This window comes from Mobula birostris, chromosome 5 (genome assembly GCF_030028105.1).
Source record: "Mobula birostris isolate sMobBir1 chromosome 5, sMobBir1.hap1, whole genome shotgun sequence".
NCBI lineage: Eukaryota > Metazoa > Chordata > Chondrichthyes > Myliobatiformes > Myliobatidae > Mobula > Mobula birostris.
The window spans coordinates 20,374,680-20,390,079 of NC_092374.1; the positions used below are offsets into that span (position 1 = coordinate 20,374,680).

The 15,400-nt window shown below is 42.6% G+C and overlaps 2 protein-coding genes across 2 annotated transcripts in view; one reads left to right on the top strand and one right to left on the bottom strand.

Annotated features, from left to right (window-relative positions):
- Positions 1 to 11,702, bottom strand: part of LOC140197565 (ankyrin repeat and SOCS box protein 5-like) — a 104,791-nt gene extending 93,089 nt beyond the window's left edge. Inside the window, exon 1 of the mRNA XM_072257679.1 lies at positions 11,393 to 11,702. The gene's annotated coding sequence lies outside the window, so the exon portion shown is untranslated. The remainder of the gene's footprint in view (positions 1 to 11,392) is intronic.
- The window catches only part of spcs3 (signal peptidase complex subunit 3), a 28,082-nt gene continuing 24,164 nt past the window's right edge, over positions 11,483 to 15,400 (top strand). Inside the window, exon 1 of the mRNA XM_072257681.1 lies at positions 11,483 to 11,735. Within this exon, the coding sequence (XP_072113782.1) occupies positions 11,593 to 11,735 (143 nt within the window). The 5' untranslated portion in view covers positions 11,483 to 11,592. The remainder of the gene's footprint in view (positions 11,736 to 15,400) is intronic.

Sequence of the window (15,400 nt, forward strand, 5' to 3'; positions counted from 1 at the left end):
ACCAAGATTTTCAAAATTTTAAATTATTTTCATAATCTTTGACTTCTCGTTAAAGTACAGAAGTTGGTTAATAGCATATTTTATTATCTGATAAGATTTTTCTTTTCTTTCCCAAACAGCTTCGACTTTGGTAGTGGGTGTAGATTCTTTTTTTAAATAAAATTCTTTATATTCTAATATACAAATCTAATCTATATGAATATAGAGTAAGGACTTCGTTAATGTGATTTAATACACTGTATCTGGTATTATTATATTTTTTCTTTTGTTTTATAACATGTATTCTCTTGGACTCTGTATTCTTCTATATAGAAATCGATAAAAATATTGAAAAAGAAGAATATTAATCAGTTTTAAATTTCCACATTGATAAGCCAACGTTCGGGGTAGCACAGCGATTAGAGTATCTCTATCACCACACCGGCAACCCAGGTTCAATTCCTACCGCTGCCTATAAGGAGTTTGTACGTTTTCCCCATGACCACATGGGTTTCATCCGGGTTCTCCGCTTTCCTCCCACGTTCCAAAGATAGTACGGGTTAGTAGGGTAATTGGTTACATGGGTGTAGTTGGGTGGTGTCGGCACAGTGGTTGAAAAGGGCCTATGGCGCTGCAAGTCTTTAAATCTAATTCTATAAAATACTAATTGAATTTTTTCAAAAGCATATTATGATGTTTTATTAGGGTTCACCTACTCAGCATTTCTTTCCTGCTTACTAAGTCCACTGATAACACATCATCAGACTTAAACTCACGGTTAAAATACAAATAGTTTCTGGAGCCATGATACAGAGGGATACGTTTCAGTATCTATATTTGCCCCATTCCTTTTTTTAGCTGTCGTTTGGCAATTTTTTCCAGAAAATGCAATATAACTGGACGTTAAGTTTTAATAGCACCTGATGTTATCCAGTGAATTCCTTCCCACTATCTATTTCAGATTGCCAGCAGTTGAAGGAAACATAATCCATCACACCAATGATTAGTTTGTTGGCAAGTAGATAACAGTCACATATCTTCACAAAATGAGTCAAATATCTATACTAGGTAAACAGCATCAGTCACAGCAGCTTATGTATTGTGGGTACATCCCTCAATTTTTAGACAGGGGACATTTTTGGCTATACAAGATAAGCTATGGAAAATACAAGAGAGGCTGGCATTGCTCAACAGAGCTTCGAAAGATCAAATTGTCCTTGACATTCAAATTGTTTGTGACTTCTTCATGCACAGTGAAATCGTTCTTTCAGTTCGATGTTTTCATCTCTCAAACATCAAGAGGGACAAAGGCACCAGCTGCGTCACAGTCCACCGTGACTTGGAAGTACATCACTCTTCCTTCATCACTGCTGGATTTAGATCATGGAACTCCCTCCCCAGCAGCACTTTCACCGGTAGTAAAATGGTTCAAGAAAGTCATTCATGTGGATAGTGGTGGAAGCAGATATGATCATTCTGTGTTATTCTGCAGAGCATCGTGGGCATGCTATGCTGATGGTGGAATATGTGGCAACAACTGCGGGCTGCCCACAGCATACTTTCAGGTGTGTTGGTTGTTAACATAGACAGCGCATTTCATTTTATATTTCAATGTACATGTGATTAATAAATCTGAATCTTGATAGGGGTGTTTAAGCAGCTGTTATGCACATGAATATGTTGACATTGGAAGGATATGGATTATGTACAGATAGAAGAGATCTAGTTTAATTCTGCATCGTACTTAGCACAGGAACATGGGCTGAAAGCCTTGTTCCTGTGGTGTACTGTTCTATTTTCATGTTCACACCAACTTCTCAAGCACTGGGCAATTAATGTAGGCCTTACTGGTACAAAATGCACAAATGCAAAAAATAAGTTCTATTTCATCATCATCATTATGTGCTGTGTCATATTGACGTGGGTGATCATGGTCTTTCTATGACCATGGTTTTCCCTGGTAAATTTTTCTACAGAATTGCTTTGACATTGCCTTCTTACGGGCAGTGTCTTTACGAGACAGATGACCCTAGCCATTATCAATATCTTTCAGAGATTGTCTGCTTGGCGTCAGTGATCACATAACCAGGACTTGTGACATGCACCAGTTGCTCATACGGCCATCCACCACCTGTTCCCATGGTTTCATGTGACCCTGATCGGGTGACTAAGCAGGTGCTACACCTTGCCCAAGGGTGACCTGCAGTCTAGCAGAGGGAAGGAATGCTTTACACTTTCTTTGATAGAGACATGTCTCCACCCTGTCACCCATAAATTTTAATTAGGCCATACTTTTATCTCCTTAATATAGATCCAAAATGTCCTGGTTGTTACCACAGTGACCTTTCAGTCATATTAATATTCAAAGATTGAAGAGAAACAAATTGGACAAAGATCTTATTAAATTAAGAATTGAAGTGGTGTGTATAGTAGTGTAGTTGTTATATTGGCACAAGAAGCACGGTGATGCTTGCGGGCCACCCCAGAACATCCACAGCCTGTGTTCATTATGATGTAAAATAATGCACTTTACTATATGTTCGATGTTTTGACTAAAAGTAGGGAAAAGTAGTGGTGGTCATCTCATGCTCTGACTGGAGATATTCAAAAATTCCAGTAACAATCAACCTATAAAATAGCCAGATTCAAGTCATGTGACACCTGCTACTGAAAACTAGAAGTTTCTCGAAAAATACAGAAGCAACTGTACTGTAATTAGTGGAAATTCAGAAGAGACGCACGACAGGGATATATATACCACTGGAGTAGATGTGCCAGGGCAAACATCTTGATGAAGATGGCAGATTTTGTCATCAAAACTTCAGAGTTAAAATCAATACCTATACCCAGCTGGAAGCCCGAGAAGAGTTTATTAAAAGTAGGAAAGCTAAACTACAAGAAAAATAAGAATTCTACATACCAATCCAACAGCAATGCTGCCTGACCATTCTTGAAGTCAAGGCCATCGTTTTAAGTGCCAAGTTTGAATGAATTTGTACTTCAGTCTAACACAGCTCCGTCAAATGCTTGCCAGATGACACAACATATTTTCATCCAGCTGTTAATTACAGAGCCAAAAATGTGCACAAGGAAAGCAACACACTTGATTTAAGTTTTAAATATGAAAAATAGTTAGAGAAATGTTAATAGATCATCAGCATCCAATAAATAATACACAAGAAGAAACTCACATTTTCTGGCTACAGCGAGGCTCATGAAAGTATGTATTTTGGAAAGAAAAACAGTACTTACAGTCTAAATGGTAGTATCAAGTTAATTTAAAATAAGGATTGGCCAATAATATACATCTGTAAAATGGGTCATAGAAAATAGTTCAAGTTATGAAGGCAGGTACTATCTATTAAAATAGTGCCTGATGTAATCAAATACAAAGTACTGATCCATACACTGCGATACTGGTGGCCTGTAAAGAAGTAACCTCTCAGAGTCCAACCCTACGCCCCTGTCGTGACAGGTGGAAACGGGTCAGGCCGGCCAACAGGGCTCTGGTGAAGCTGTACAGCCTAATCCCCTGTACAGTGGATGCAATGGATTGCAGAAGTGTTGATGAACTCCAGCCATACCAACAGCTTCAGAGGACAATGTAAACGGGAGGTCATTGATGGCTATGCTCCACAGGGAAGTAAGGTAACCAAGTAAGTAACTAAGTAAAGAAGTAGAGGTCCTGCTCTTATATTTCGGTCACTAGTCTCAGTTTAATTCTGAACCACAATGTTCACAGGTCCTATTAATGAATCAAATACAATTGTAATATAGGTCCTACAACCTATGTATCTGCTTCGGACAGTCAATTAGCCATAATCCCGCTGCTGCCTGTAAGGAGTTTGCACGTTCTCCCTCTGACCAAGTGAGTTTACCCTAGGTGCTTCGGTTTCTTCCCACAGCCCAAAGACAGACCGGTTGGTAGGTTAATTGGTCGTTGTAAATTGTCTCGTGATTAGGCTAGGGTTAAATCGGGGGATTGCTGGACAGCACCGCTCAAAGGGGCGGAAGCACCCATTCCATGCTGTGTCTCGATAACTAAAATAACTAACTAATCATAACTTGGCAATTAAATCTGCAAATCATGGCCCTTCATGTACATATACAAATACTTTACAAATGTGGTGGCACCCAAAAATTCTACTTTTGACCTTCTCTTTGAGCTTTTGTCTTCTGCACCTTCATCACAGGGACCAAGTATTTTCACCTCCTGAGCTTATATTATACCTTTCCAAGTCAGAATGCTGTATTTCCTGGAGGGGAATAGGGAACCAGGAACCAGCATGGACGGTGATTCCATGTATCTGCTGCCTATTTGTTTTGGTGGCACTCAGTGTAGGCTAACTGCTAAGTATTTCCTAGTTTGCTGCTGAGGGTCAATATACAGCAGCAGAAGACCATGAACATTACTCATTGGCCACCTTAAGTACAGAGGAGGAACCGTGTATGGTCTTCTGTTGGTGTAGCCCATCTACTTCAAGGTTTGAGGTATTGGGCGTTCAAAGATGCTCTTCTGCACATTGCTGTTGTAACACGTGGTTGTTTGAGTTACTGTCACCTTCATAACAGCTTGAGCAGTCTAGCCATTCACCTCCATCTTCTTTCTTTAACAAAGCATTTTTATCCACAGAACTGCTGCTCATTGGATTTTTTCTTTGCTTTTTAGTCCATTCTCTCTAAACTCTGGAGCAGGGGTTCCCAACTTAGGGGTCCGTGACGCCTTGCTTAACGGTATTAATCTATTGCATAAAAAAGGTTGGGAACCCTTGCTCTAGAAACTGCTGCACATGAAAATTCGCAGGAGATCAGCAGTCTCTGAGTTACTCAAAGCACCCCATCTGGCACCAACAAGTAGTCCACAGTCAAAGTCACTTAGATCACATTTCTTCCTCATTCTGATGTTTGCACTGAACAACGACTGAACCTCTTGACCATGTCTACAAATTTTTAAGCACTGAGATGCTGCCACATGATTGGTTGATTAGATAGTTGCATTAACAAGCAGGAGTGCAGGTGGCCACTGAGTGTATGTTAGAAGTAGTTTTGGTAGGATGTGTAGCACAGAACCACTTAGCCCAACCTGTCCATGCTGCACCCAGGCATCCTCCTGTCTTTCCTAATATATCGCTGTGACCCTCTATTGCCTTCTCTCGTATACTGTTGAGCACTGCTCCTTAAGTGTCACTGTAGTCACTTACCTCAACTACTATGGTAGAAAGTTCCACATTTGCATTAATGAGCTGCTGTCCCTAATAAACGCTGAGTGCATATTCTTCCACAAAAGGAAACAATGGCTCCACAATCATCTGATCGAGGTGTGACTTTTCTCATGAGGTAAAGGCTAGTGAAATCACTCAGAGCTCCCTGGACGACAAAAAGAGAGAGACAACCATACAGCTGGGGAAAAGAGCAAAGGATAGGTGCTAAGTTGTTAACACAAGTGAGAAGAAAAGCTGTTTTACAGAAAACTATAACAGAAAGTAAAAAAAAAGGAAAGGAGAAGCAAAAAGAAAGCATCAAAGAAATGCTGATAGCTAATTTAAAAGAAATCCAAAACATATTTTTGAGACACGTGAATAGCAGAGCTGACAATGATTATAGACCAGAAGGGAAATCTAATTATAGCGTAATAGAGCTATACAGTACAGAACCAGGCACTTTGGTCCAACGCATCCATGCTGACAAAGTTGTTTAATCCACCTAATCCCAGAGTCTTGCCGAAGGGTTTTGGCCCAAAACGTTGACGGTACTGTTTTCTATAGATGCTGCCTGGCCTGCTGTGTTCCTCCAGCATTTTGAGCGTGTTGCTTGGATTTCACAGCATCTGCAGATTTTCTCCTGTTTCTAATCCCACTTGCCTGAATTTAGCCCACTTCTCTCTAAACCATTCCTGTCCATATATGTCTCCCATCCACTATATAAGGTACTGGGTGGGCACAGGAGTACATTCAGCCAGAGACTCATTCCACCGAGATGCAACACAGAGCGTCATAGGAAGTCATTCCTGCCTGTGGCCATCAAACTTTACAACTCCTCCCTTGGAGGGTCAGACACCCTGAGCCAATAGGCTGGTCCTGGCATAGTTTACATATTACTATTTAATTATTTATGGTTTTATTACTATTTAATTACTTATGGTGCAACTGTAATGAAAACCAAAATCCCTCGGGATCAATAACGTATGACTATGACTATAACAGTTCAAATCTCCTTGAAATGTTGGAATTGTATCCACCTCTCCCACGTCTACCCTACTCGTAGAAGCAGAGAGCAAAACTGAGGTGGTAAGTGAGTACTTCATAATAATCTTTACCAAGGAATGTGGTACTGCTGGAGTCTCAGTGAAGAAAGAATAAAGTTGAGATCCTAAATGAAATAAAACTTGATAAACAAGGGAATTTACACAAAGTATGCTCAGTAGCCACTTCATTGGGTACTAGAGTGGAAGCCAGTGTTGTCCTTTCCTGTTGTAGTCCTCCACTTCAAGATTCGATGTGTTGTGCATTCAGAGATGTTCTTCTGCATGCCACTGTTGTATCACATGGTTATTTGAGTTACAGTACTTGTTAGCTTGAACCAGTCTGGCCATTCTTCTCTGGCCTCTCTCATTAACAAACCGCTTTCACCCACAGAACTGCCGCACACTGGATTTTGTTTTTCACACCATTCTCTGTAAACTCCAGGGACTGTTGTGTGGGAAAAACCCCAGAAGATCAGCTATTTCTGAGAAATTCATGCCACCCTGTCTGGCACCAACAATCATTTGCCACTCAAAGTCATATAGGTCACATTCCTCTTCCATTTTGATGTTTGGTCTGAACAACAAATGAACCTTTTGACCATGTCTGCATACTTTTAGGTATTGAGTTTCTGCCACATGATTGGCTGATTATATATTTGCATTAACAGGCAGCTGTATAGGAGTATCTAATACAGTGGCCACTGAGTATTATACAGATATAAAAAAATGGGCAAAGAAATAGTAGATGCAATACAGTGTGGGAAATGTTAGGTCATGCACTTTGGTAGAAAAGATGAAAGGGTTGACTATTTTCTAAATGGAGAGAAAATACAAAAAACAGAGGCGCAAAGGGACTTGGGACTTGTGTAAAATTCCCTAATTGAGTCTGTGGTGAGGAAGGCAAATGCCATGTTAGCATTCATTTCAAGAGGACTACAATATAAGAGCAAGAATGCAATGTTGAAACTTTATAAAGCTCTGGTGAGGACTCACTTGGAGTATTGTGAGCAGCTTCGGGCCTCTTAATCTTAGAAAGGATTTGCTGAAACTGCAGAGGGTTCAAAGGAAATGATTCTAGGATTGGATGGCTTGTACTATGAAGCACATTTGATGGCTGAGGTCCTGTATTTATTGGAATTCAGAAGAATGAGGGGTGAACGCACTGAAGCCTATTGAATGGTAAAAGGCCTTGACAGAGTGGATGTCGACTTTCCCCTATGGTGGGAGCGTCTATGGCCAGAGGACACAGCCTCAGAATAGAGGGGTGTCCTTTTTAAATGGAGATGAGGAGGGATTTCTTGAGCCAGTGAGTGGTGAATCTTTGAAATCTGTTGCCACAGGCAGCTGTGGAGTCCAAGTCTTTATGTTTATTTAGGGTAGAGATTGATAGATTCTTGATTTGCCAGGGCATGAAAGAATATGGGGAGAAGACAGGAGATTGGGGCTGACAGGAAAATGGATCGGTCATGATGAAATGGCAGAGCAGACTAGATGGGCCAACTGGCCTAATTCTGCTCCTACAAACATTTGTATATCTTATGGTCTTATATTAAAATAGGTGGTTTTGTCAGTATTGTAGAAGGTTAAGAAAAATTACAGGTGGATCTTGAGCAGCTAGCTACAGATGAAAGCTGAGATTTCAATCCAAATAAATGTGAGGTATTGCATTTTGAAAGATCAAACCAGGGTAGGTCGTATACATCAATCGTCAGGACCCGGGGAGCATTATGGATCAGAGGGACCTTGGAGAGCAAGGGCAAAGTTGGCTGAAAGTGGCATCACAGGCAGAGAGGTGGTGAATCAGTCAGGCCTTTGAGGATGGGAGTTGGGAAATTATGTTACAGTTACTTTGCAGTATTCTGTATAGTTTTGGTCACCCTATTATAGGAAAGATGGTATTAAGCTAGAAAGAGTGCTGCAAAGATTTAGTAAGATGTTGCTGGACTTGGGTGCCTGAGTTACAAGCAGAGGTTGCAAGGACTAAGTTCTTATTTCCTAAAACACAGGGATTGAGTGGTGACCTGATAGATCAGGGGTTCCCAATCTGGAGTCCATGGACCCCTTGCTTAATGGTTTTGGTCCACGGCACAAAAAAAGGTGAGGAACCCCTGCGATAAAGGTATACAAGATCGTGACAGGTATAAACAGGATGAAAACACATTGGCTTTTCCCCAGGGTGCGGGTGCTAAAAGCGAGAGTGTATAGGTTTGCGATCAGAGGCAAGAGATTTAAAAGAAACATCAGGGTCTGCTTCTTCACAAAAAGGGTTGTGTTTGTTTGGAATGAGCTGCCAGAAGCACTGGTTGAGGCACGCACATTAGCAACAGCTAAAGGCCATCCAGATAAGTTCACGGATAGGAGAGGTTTTGAGGATGAAGGAGCACTATGCAAACTCAAGACAATATGGAGGGACAGCAACACCACCAGGAAGTACAAAATCAGACTCCTGCATGCACTGGTATTCTCCATCTTCCTGTACACATGTGAGACATGGACCCTCACAGCACAGCTACAGAGGAAGATACAGGCATTGGAAATGAGATGCTATCGCAACATCTTGGGCATCTCATACTTGGACCACATCACGAATGAGCAGGTCCGCAAGACCATCCAACACCACATCGGCCCCCATGAAGACCTTCTCACAACGGTGAAGAAAAGAAAACTGAGATGGTATGGCCACGTAACAAGCTCCAGTGGTCTTGCAAAGACCGTTCTACAAGGAACTGCGGAGGGGAAAAGAAGGCGAGGTAGACAAAGGAAAAGATGGATGGACAACATTAAAGAATGGACAGGGAACAGGGAAAACATTTGCGGTGACCCAGGCTCTGGCACACAACCGCGACAGATGGAACAGACTGGTGCAAAGCTTGTCATGACGGTGCCCCGACAACTCCACCAGGAGTTAAGGGCACAAGGCAAAGCACAAAATGCTGGAGGAATTCAGTAGGTTAGACAGCCTCTACGGAGGGGAATAAACAGTCAACGTCTGGGGCTGATACATTTCATTAAACTGGGAAGGAAGGGGAAGAAGCCGGAGTAAGGTGGTAGGGGGGTGGCAGGGAAGGAGTACAAGCTGGCAGGTGAGAGGTGAAACAAGGTGATTGAGAAGGTGGCTGTCAGGGGAGGAGGGGAATGAAGTAAGAAGCTGGGAGGTGATAGGTGGAAAAGGTCAAGGGCTGACAAAGGAATCTGATAGAAGAGAACAGTGGAATGTGGAAGAAAGGGAAAGATGAGGTGCACCAAAGGACGATGATGGGCAGGAGAGGAGAAAAGGGGTAAGAGGGGAGCCAGAATGGGGAATGGAAAAGGAGAGAAGGGAAAGAGAGAGAAATTAGCAGAGGTTAGAGAAATCTATGTTCATGTCATCAGAGTAGAGGCTACCCAGAGAGAATGCAAGATGTTGTTCCTCCAACCTGAGAGTAGCCTCATCATTTTACTTTTACTTACTTTATACTTATATTTTATACTTTATTGTCACCAAACAATTGGTACTAGAACATACAATCATCACAGCAATATTTGATTCTGTGTTTCACACTCCCTGGATTACAAATATTAAATATTATAAATGTTAAAAATAGTTAAAATTAGTAAATATTAAAAAATTAAATTATAAATCATAAATAGAAAATAGAAAAATGAGAAGTAAGGTAGTGCAAAAAAACCGAGAGGCAGGTCCGGATATTTGGAGGGTACGGCCCAGATCCGGGTCAGGATCCGTTCAGCAGTCTTATCACAGTTGGAAAGAAGCTGTTCCCAAATCTGGCCGTACGAGTCTTCAAGCTCCTGAGCCTTCTCCTGGAGGGAAGAGGGACGAAAAGTATGTTGGCTAGGTGGATCGTGTCCTTGATTATCCTAGCAGCACTTCTCTGACAGCGTGCGGTGTAAGGTGAGTCCACGGACAGAAGATTGGATTGTGTGATGTGCTGCGCCATGTTCATGATCTTCTGCAGCTTCTTTCGGTCTTGGACAGGACAACTTCCATACCAGGTTGTGATGCACCCTAGAAGAATGCTTTCTACGGTGCATCTATAAAAATTAGTGAGGGTTTTAGAGGACAGGCCAAATTTCTTTAGTTTTCTCAGTAAGTAAAGGCGCTGGTGGGCCTTCTTGGCAGTGAACCCTGCTTGGTTGGACCAAGTCAGGTCATTTGTGATATTTTGTCATCAGGGTAGAGGCTACCCAAGTGGAACTTCTATCCCCTAATTAGCAAAGAACTAAGACTGTTTGTGTGTAACCTGTCGCACAAAAGAATTGCAGATACTTAGCCTCAAGGGAAGAGGGACTCGCAGCAAACTAAAAGTGAAATTGACAATTTTCCAGCTAAAAGAGAACCAACCTCACCATTATAGTGGGAATCAGTGATGCAGGACGAAGTGTCAGTAAATCACAATGAAAAAGATGGGACATTTTTATTGTTTAGAAATAAAATGATGACTTTGCACCATCCTGGTATTCTTTTGGGCGAGTAGTTTCTATCATCCCTCTTGAAAAGACCTCTTTTGTATGATAAAGACAAACTCTTGATCCTTCTAGATTGAAAGATCTAGCCCTCATTGTAGCCCTTGAAAATTATTTATCTAGCTGCATTTTACATTCTTTGTAACTGTACCACTTTATTTTGTCTTCTGTTATTGATTTTCCTTTTATATATTACCTCCAAGTAATTGGTTAGTACAATGCTTTACAGTAAGGCGACGGGGTTCAATTCCCACCGCTGCTTGTAAGAAGTCTGTACGTTCTCCCCATGGTCGTGTGGGTTTCCTCAGGGTGCTCTAGTTTCCTCCCACAGTCCAAAGATTGGTAGGTTAATCCCACTTACCCTCTTCTTCCATCTTATTTGAGTTAGGCAACACTCTATCACCATTTCCACCGCACCCTCACCATTAATTGCTACCTTCCTCTCCCCTTACCTTCAATCCTCACTCTCAAATCCATCAACTCTCAAAAATGTTCATCAATTCTTGCCCCTCTCTACTCTTAATTCCTAACCACATAAGTTATCCGTATTTTCTACTTTTCATTCCATTCAATTCCAGCTCTCTGCCCATCTCCTTCTCCTCCATCACCCATTTTACACAAATCTACAAGGCTGAATTACACAGCCCAGTTTCCCTCCTTCTCCCACAACAGCACACGCCCCAGCCCCGGATTTTCGCTCTCTACCTGGAGTCACACAGACACTTCCCTCCTTCCACCTGCCGACAGTGTTGCCCGGACGAGGTTTGTCACGGAACCGAAGGACGCGGCTGCAGTTTCCGGGAGGTGCCAATCGGTGGGGCCTGACGTGTTGCTTGTCCGCTCACTGCCTCTTCCCCCTCTCCGCTGTCTGTGCGGCCCGCGGCTGCTCTTCCCGCTTCGCCGCCATGAACACAGCGCTGTCTCGGGCTAACTCGCTCTTCGCCTTCTCGCTGAGCGTGATGGCCGTGTTGACGCTCGGCTGTTTCCTCACCACCGCCTTCAAGGAGCGCAGCGTCCCGGTGCACATCCAGGTCTCCAAAGTCATACTGTGAGTGAGTGGGCCGGGTCGGTGGGGTGTGGTAAGGTGGGGGAAACTGGGGCAGGCTGGACTGCAAGGACGACAGCGGCTGCAGGTTTGAGGGACAAGGGAGTGGGTGGGTTAGGTAGGGTCACTGATGGAGAGTGGGCAACAGTGGGGATGAAAGGGGCGGAGACTGGTTTAGGCGGGGCGGGAGGCGGGGGTGCGAGGTTAGAGGGGAAGGGAGTTTCTGAGGTGGGTGGAGGAGTTAGGGGAGCTGAGGGATTAGTGGGAGCAGAGAGATAACACAGGGTGGTCAGCATCGGGGTGTGGGGGACAAAGAGTACCTAGTCTTGGGGGATGGGAGTGGGAGAAGCGACTTAAGAGGGACACAGAACATCGAAAACAGGTCTGTGTGTGTGTGTGGACTTCGGGAGTGGTAAGACCCGGGGAGGGGGGATGTATCAGAGTCCGAGGGTGATTGCCATTGGGACTCTAGGGGAACTATAAAGTGGGGGTTGAGGACACAGAAGGGGGAAATGGTGGGGCGTGAGGAAAGAAACGCGGCATATTGGGGTCCCAACAAAGGTCGAAAGGATCCGGTAGGTAGAGGCTTCAGTTGGGGGGACCAGGTGAAATGGGTAGATGGGAAGCCCGTCGGCAGAGATCAGTAACATGGTCGGAACGGGGGATTGAGGGGCAATGGGAGTGGCTGGTGGTGGTCTCGCCGCTTGGAATTATGAGTTCTGTAACTGGAGCTTGGATGGGGTCTGGAGAAAGTTGCTCCAGTCAAAATGTGGCCTTACTTTGTCCTCGGAAGCATTTCTTCTCTGCCCAACTCTTTTCCCCGGAAGAAACCTTCATTTCTCTTCTGCTGAAAGCTTCTTTTCTTCGTTCTGTGTCCTTGCCTCAAGTCCTATTTTCTCGTGTTTGTTCTTTGTGTCTACAACGTCTACTGAATATTGACGTTCTGTTCTTCCTAAGCACCTTTGGCACCCACTATACCTTTTGCCTCACTTTTCTAGTACAAGACCGCTTCAGCAGCCTTTTTGTAGTATAGTGTATGTCTAAGATTTGCTCTATTTTACCGCTTCGATTAATTTGATCACTTGGCGTTATTCGACATATTTGCTTGGAGGATACGTGTACTTTTCTACCCACGCATTATTTATGTCGAATTAAATTTGCCTGAAAAAATGTACGTGTAAAATAGATCTGAAGATCGAAGTTTCACAAATTATGCAAGTTTATGTCATAAACTAAGTGGAAAGTTTGTCTTCCCTCTGTGCCATATGGCAACGCTGACTTTTAGCAGGAGTGCTACCCTTTAATGGGCCGTTTAACATCGAAAACCCATACAGGCTCCCATTGTATAAGGTGATCATGATTATTCCTTTATTTGCACTATTTTTTGTTTGGTAGTTCGTGGTTTCATTTCTGTGGTAGCACCTGCCAATTACTGTGGTCCACGTATGCACAAAACCAGCAGCAACGCTGCAGCTGCTGCCTGACCCTCATGGAGGTTACTACGTGCATTGGATGAAGATGTGCTGTAGTGATATATTGAACCTCATTTTCTGCTTTAATTCGGTTGACTTTATTATTGATGCACACATTTGCAAATGGAAATGGCTGCATAGCCTAACGTCCCTAATGATTTTTTTTTGTGTGGTTAGTGATGTCTGTTTTGGAAGATGAACATTTAAAATAAAAACAGGAAGTGAAATGCCTCAGCACAAAAATTTGTTATCTTTTAATCCAGTAACCAAAACATTTTTCAGCTATTGCCAAATGTTACCCAGGAAACTTTTAGAAAGGTTTAGACAACACTTGAAATTATTTGAGAATAACCTCACTTCTTTAAATGAGATGGTGGTTGATGATTGTCCATGAGCATGGCCCTAGTAATCTGATGACCTCACAAGCCTGTAGCACGTGTACCTTTTTAACACCTCAGGCATTGATTTCTTTGCTGCAATGCTTACCAGCTGGTCTGTTGTCACTTTTTGTGAAGTACATCTTTTGCAGAACATTCATTTTTAAGAAATTTGAAGATTGGTTTTAATTGTGACATGTACATCAAAACACAGAGTGAAATGTGTTTGCATCAAAGACCAGCAGAGTCCGAGGGTATGCAGGAGGCAGCCCTCAAGTGCTGCCATGCTTTCAGCGCCAACATTGCAGGCCTACAACTTACTACCCCAACCTTACTAGCAAACTTACTACATCTTTGGAATGTAGAAGGAAACCGGAGCATCTGGAGTAAACCCATTCATTCACAGGGAGAACATACAAACTCCTTACAGGTATTGGCGGGATTTAAACTCCCAATCACGGGCAAGATCTGAACTTGCATTAGAATCTGCTTGTCTGTTTTCCCAGTTGTTTTGAAGCTCCTGTGGTTTTAATATTTTCCCAGAATTGTCTTGTTAATGTAGATCTCAAGTACTTGATCAAGAATATACTTGGTTGCTGCCTCTTTGAGCCACTGTTTATGCCATATTGTCAGGATCACCACATTTTAAATGTTCTTGCTTTCAGGCATCTACAGAGTATTTTGTACTTCATCTGTGATCTCACTGGAGTCTTTCTTTCTCACCCCTCCTGCTAGATACCTACTCTCTCCTGTATATTGTGCTTTATAGGAATGTAAGACATTGCAAATGTACACCATTTTGCTGTGGGTACTGCTGCACGTAGAATATATACCACGAATGTTGCACCCAGAACCATATGCAGTCATAACAATGAAGCTAGTTAGAAGACGTTATGAAACAGAGAAAAGATTAGCTTCAGGTTCTTTTAATAAATAGCATAGATGACAATCAAAGCAACAAGGAAAATATTGTTGGAGTCACGGAGTCATCAGGTCACTTAGTACAGAAATATTCCCTTTGACTGATCATGTCCTGCTGACCAGCAGTTGGTCTGGAGCCTTCTACATCTTGATTATTCAGCGCCCTCTTAAATACGGTAAAAAAAATCTGTGCCTCCAGCCCTCCCTCAGATAGTTTTCTGTCTTCCTCGAAACATTTTATCCTTTATCATAAGCCAATGCCCTTTATTTTTAGATGCTACCACCACAAGGTAATAGTTTTTTTTTACTATCCACCCTTTCTGAGCCCCACATAATTGTTTATACCGGCAAGGTAGCGTAACAGTTAGTGTATCACTATTACAGCGCCAGGAATAGGAGTTCAATTTCCATTGCTGTCTCTAAGGAGTTTGTACAATCTCCTCTTGACCATATGGGTTTCCTCCAGCTCTTCCAGTTTCCTCATGCATTCCAAAGACATATGGTCAAGAGGAGATTGGTAAGTTGTGGGTATGCTACGTTGGTGCTGGAAGCATGGCGGTATTTCAGGCTTCACTCAGCACATCCTCAGACCGTGTGGGCCATTGACGTAAATGACATATGCCAGTGTATGTTTCAGTGCACATGTAACAAATAAAACTCATCTTTAATGTAAATGCCAAGAGTTCTGCTTTTCCTGCTGCCTGATTATAACTGAACATTGTGCACATTTCAAGTTTATAGTAGCTTTACAGCGATTATTGGATCATCAAATTTAACCAATTTTCCCCGGGATCAATAAAGTATGACTATGACTATCTGTGTCTCCATAACATTCACATCAAGGAGATAGATTCATTCTGAACCTGATCATCACCAAGACATGGACCAAGTGCTGAGA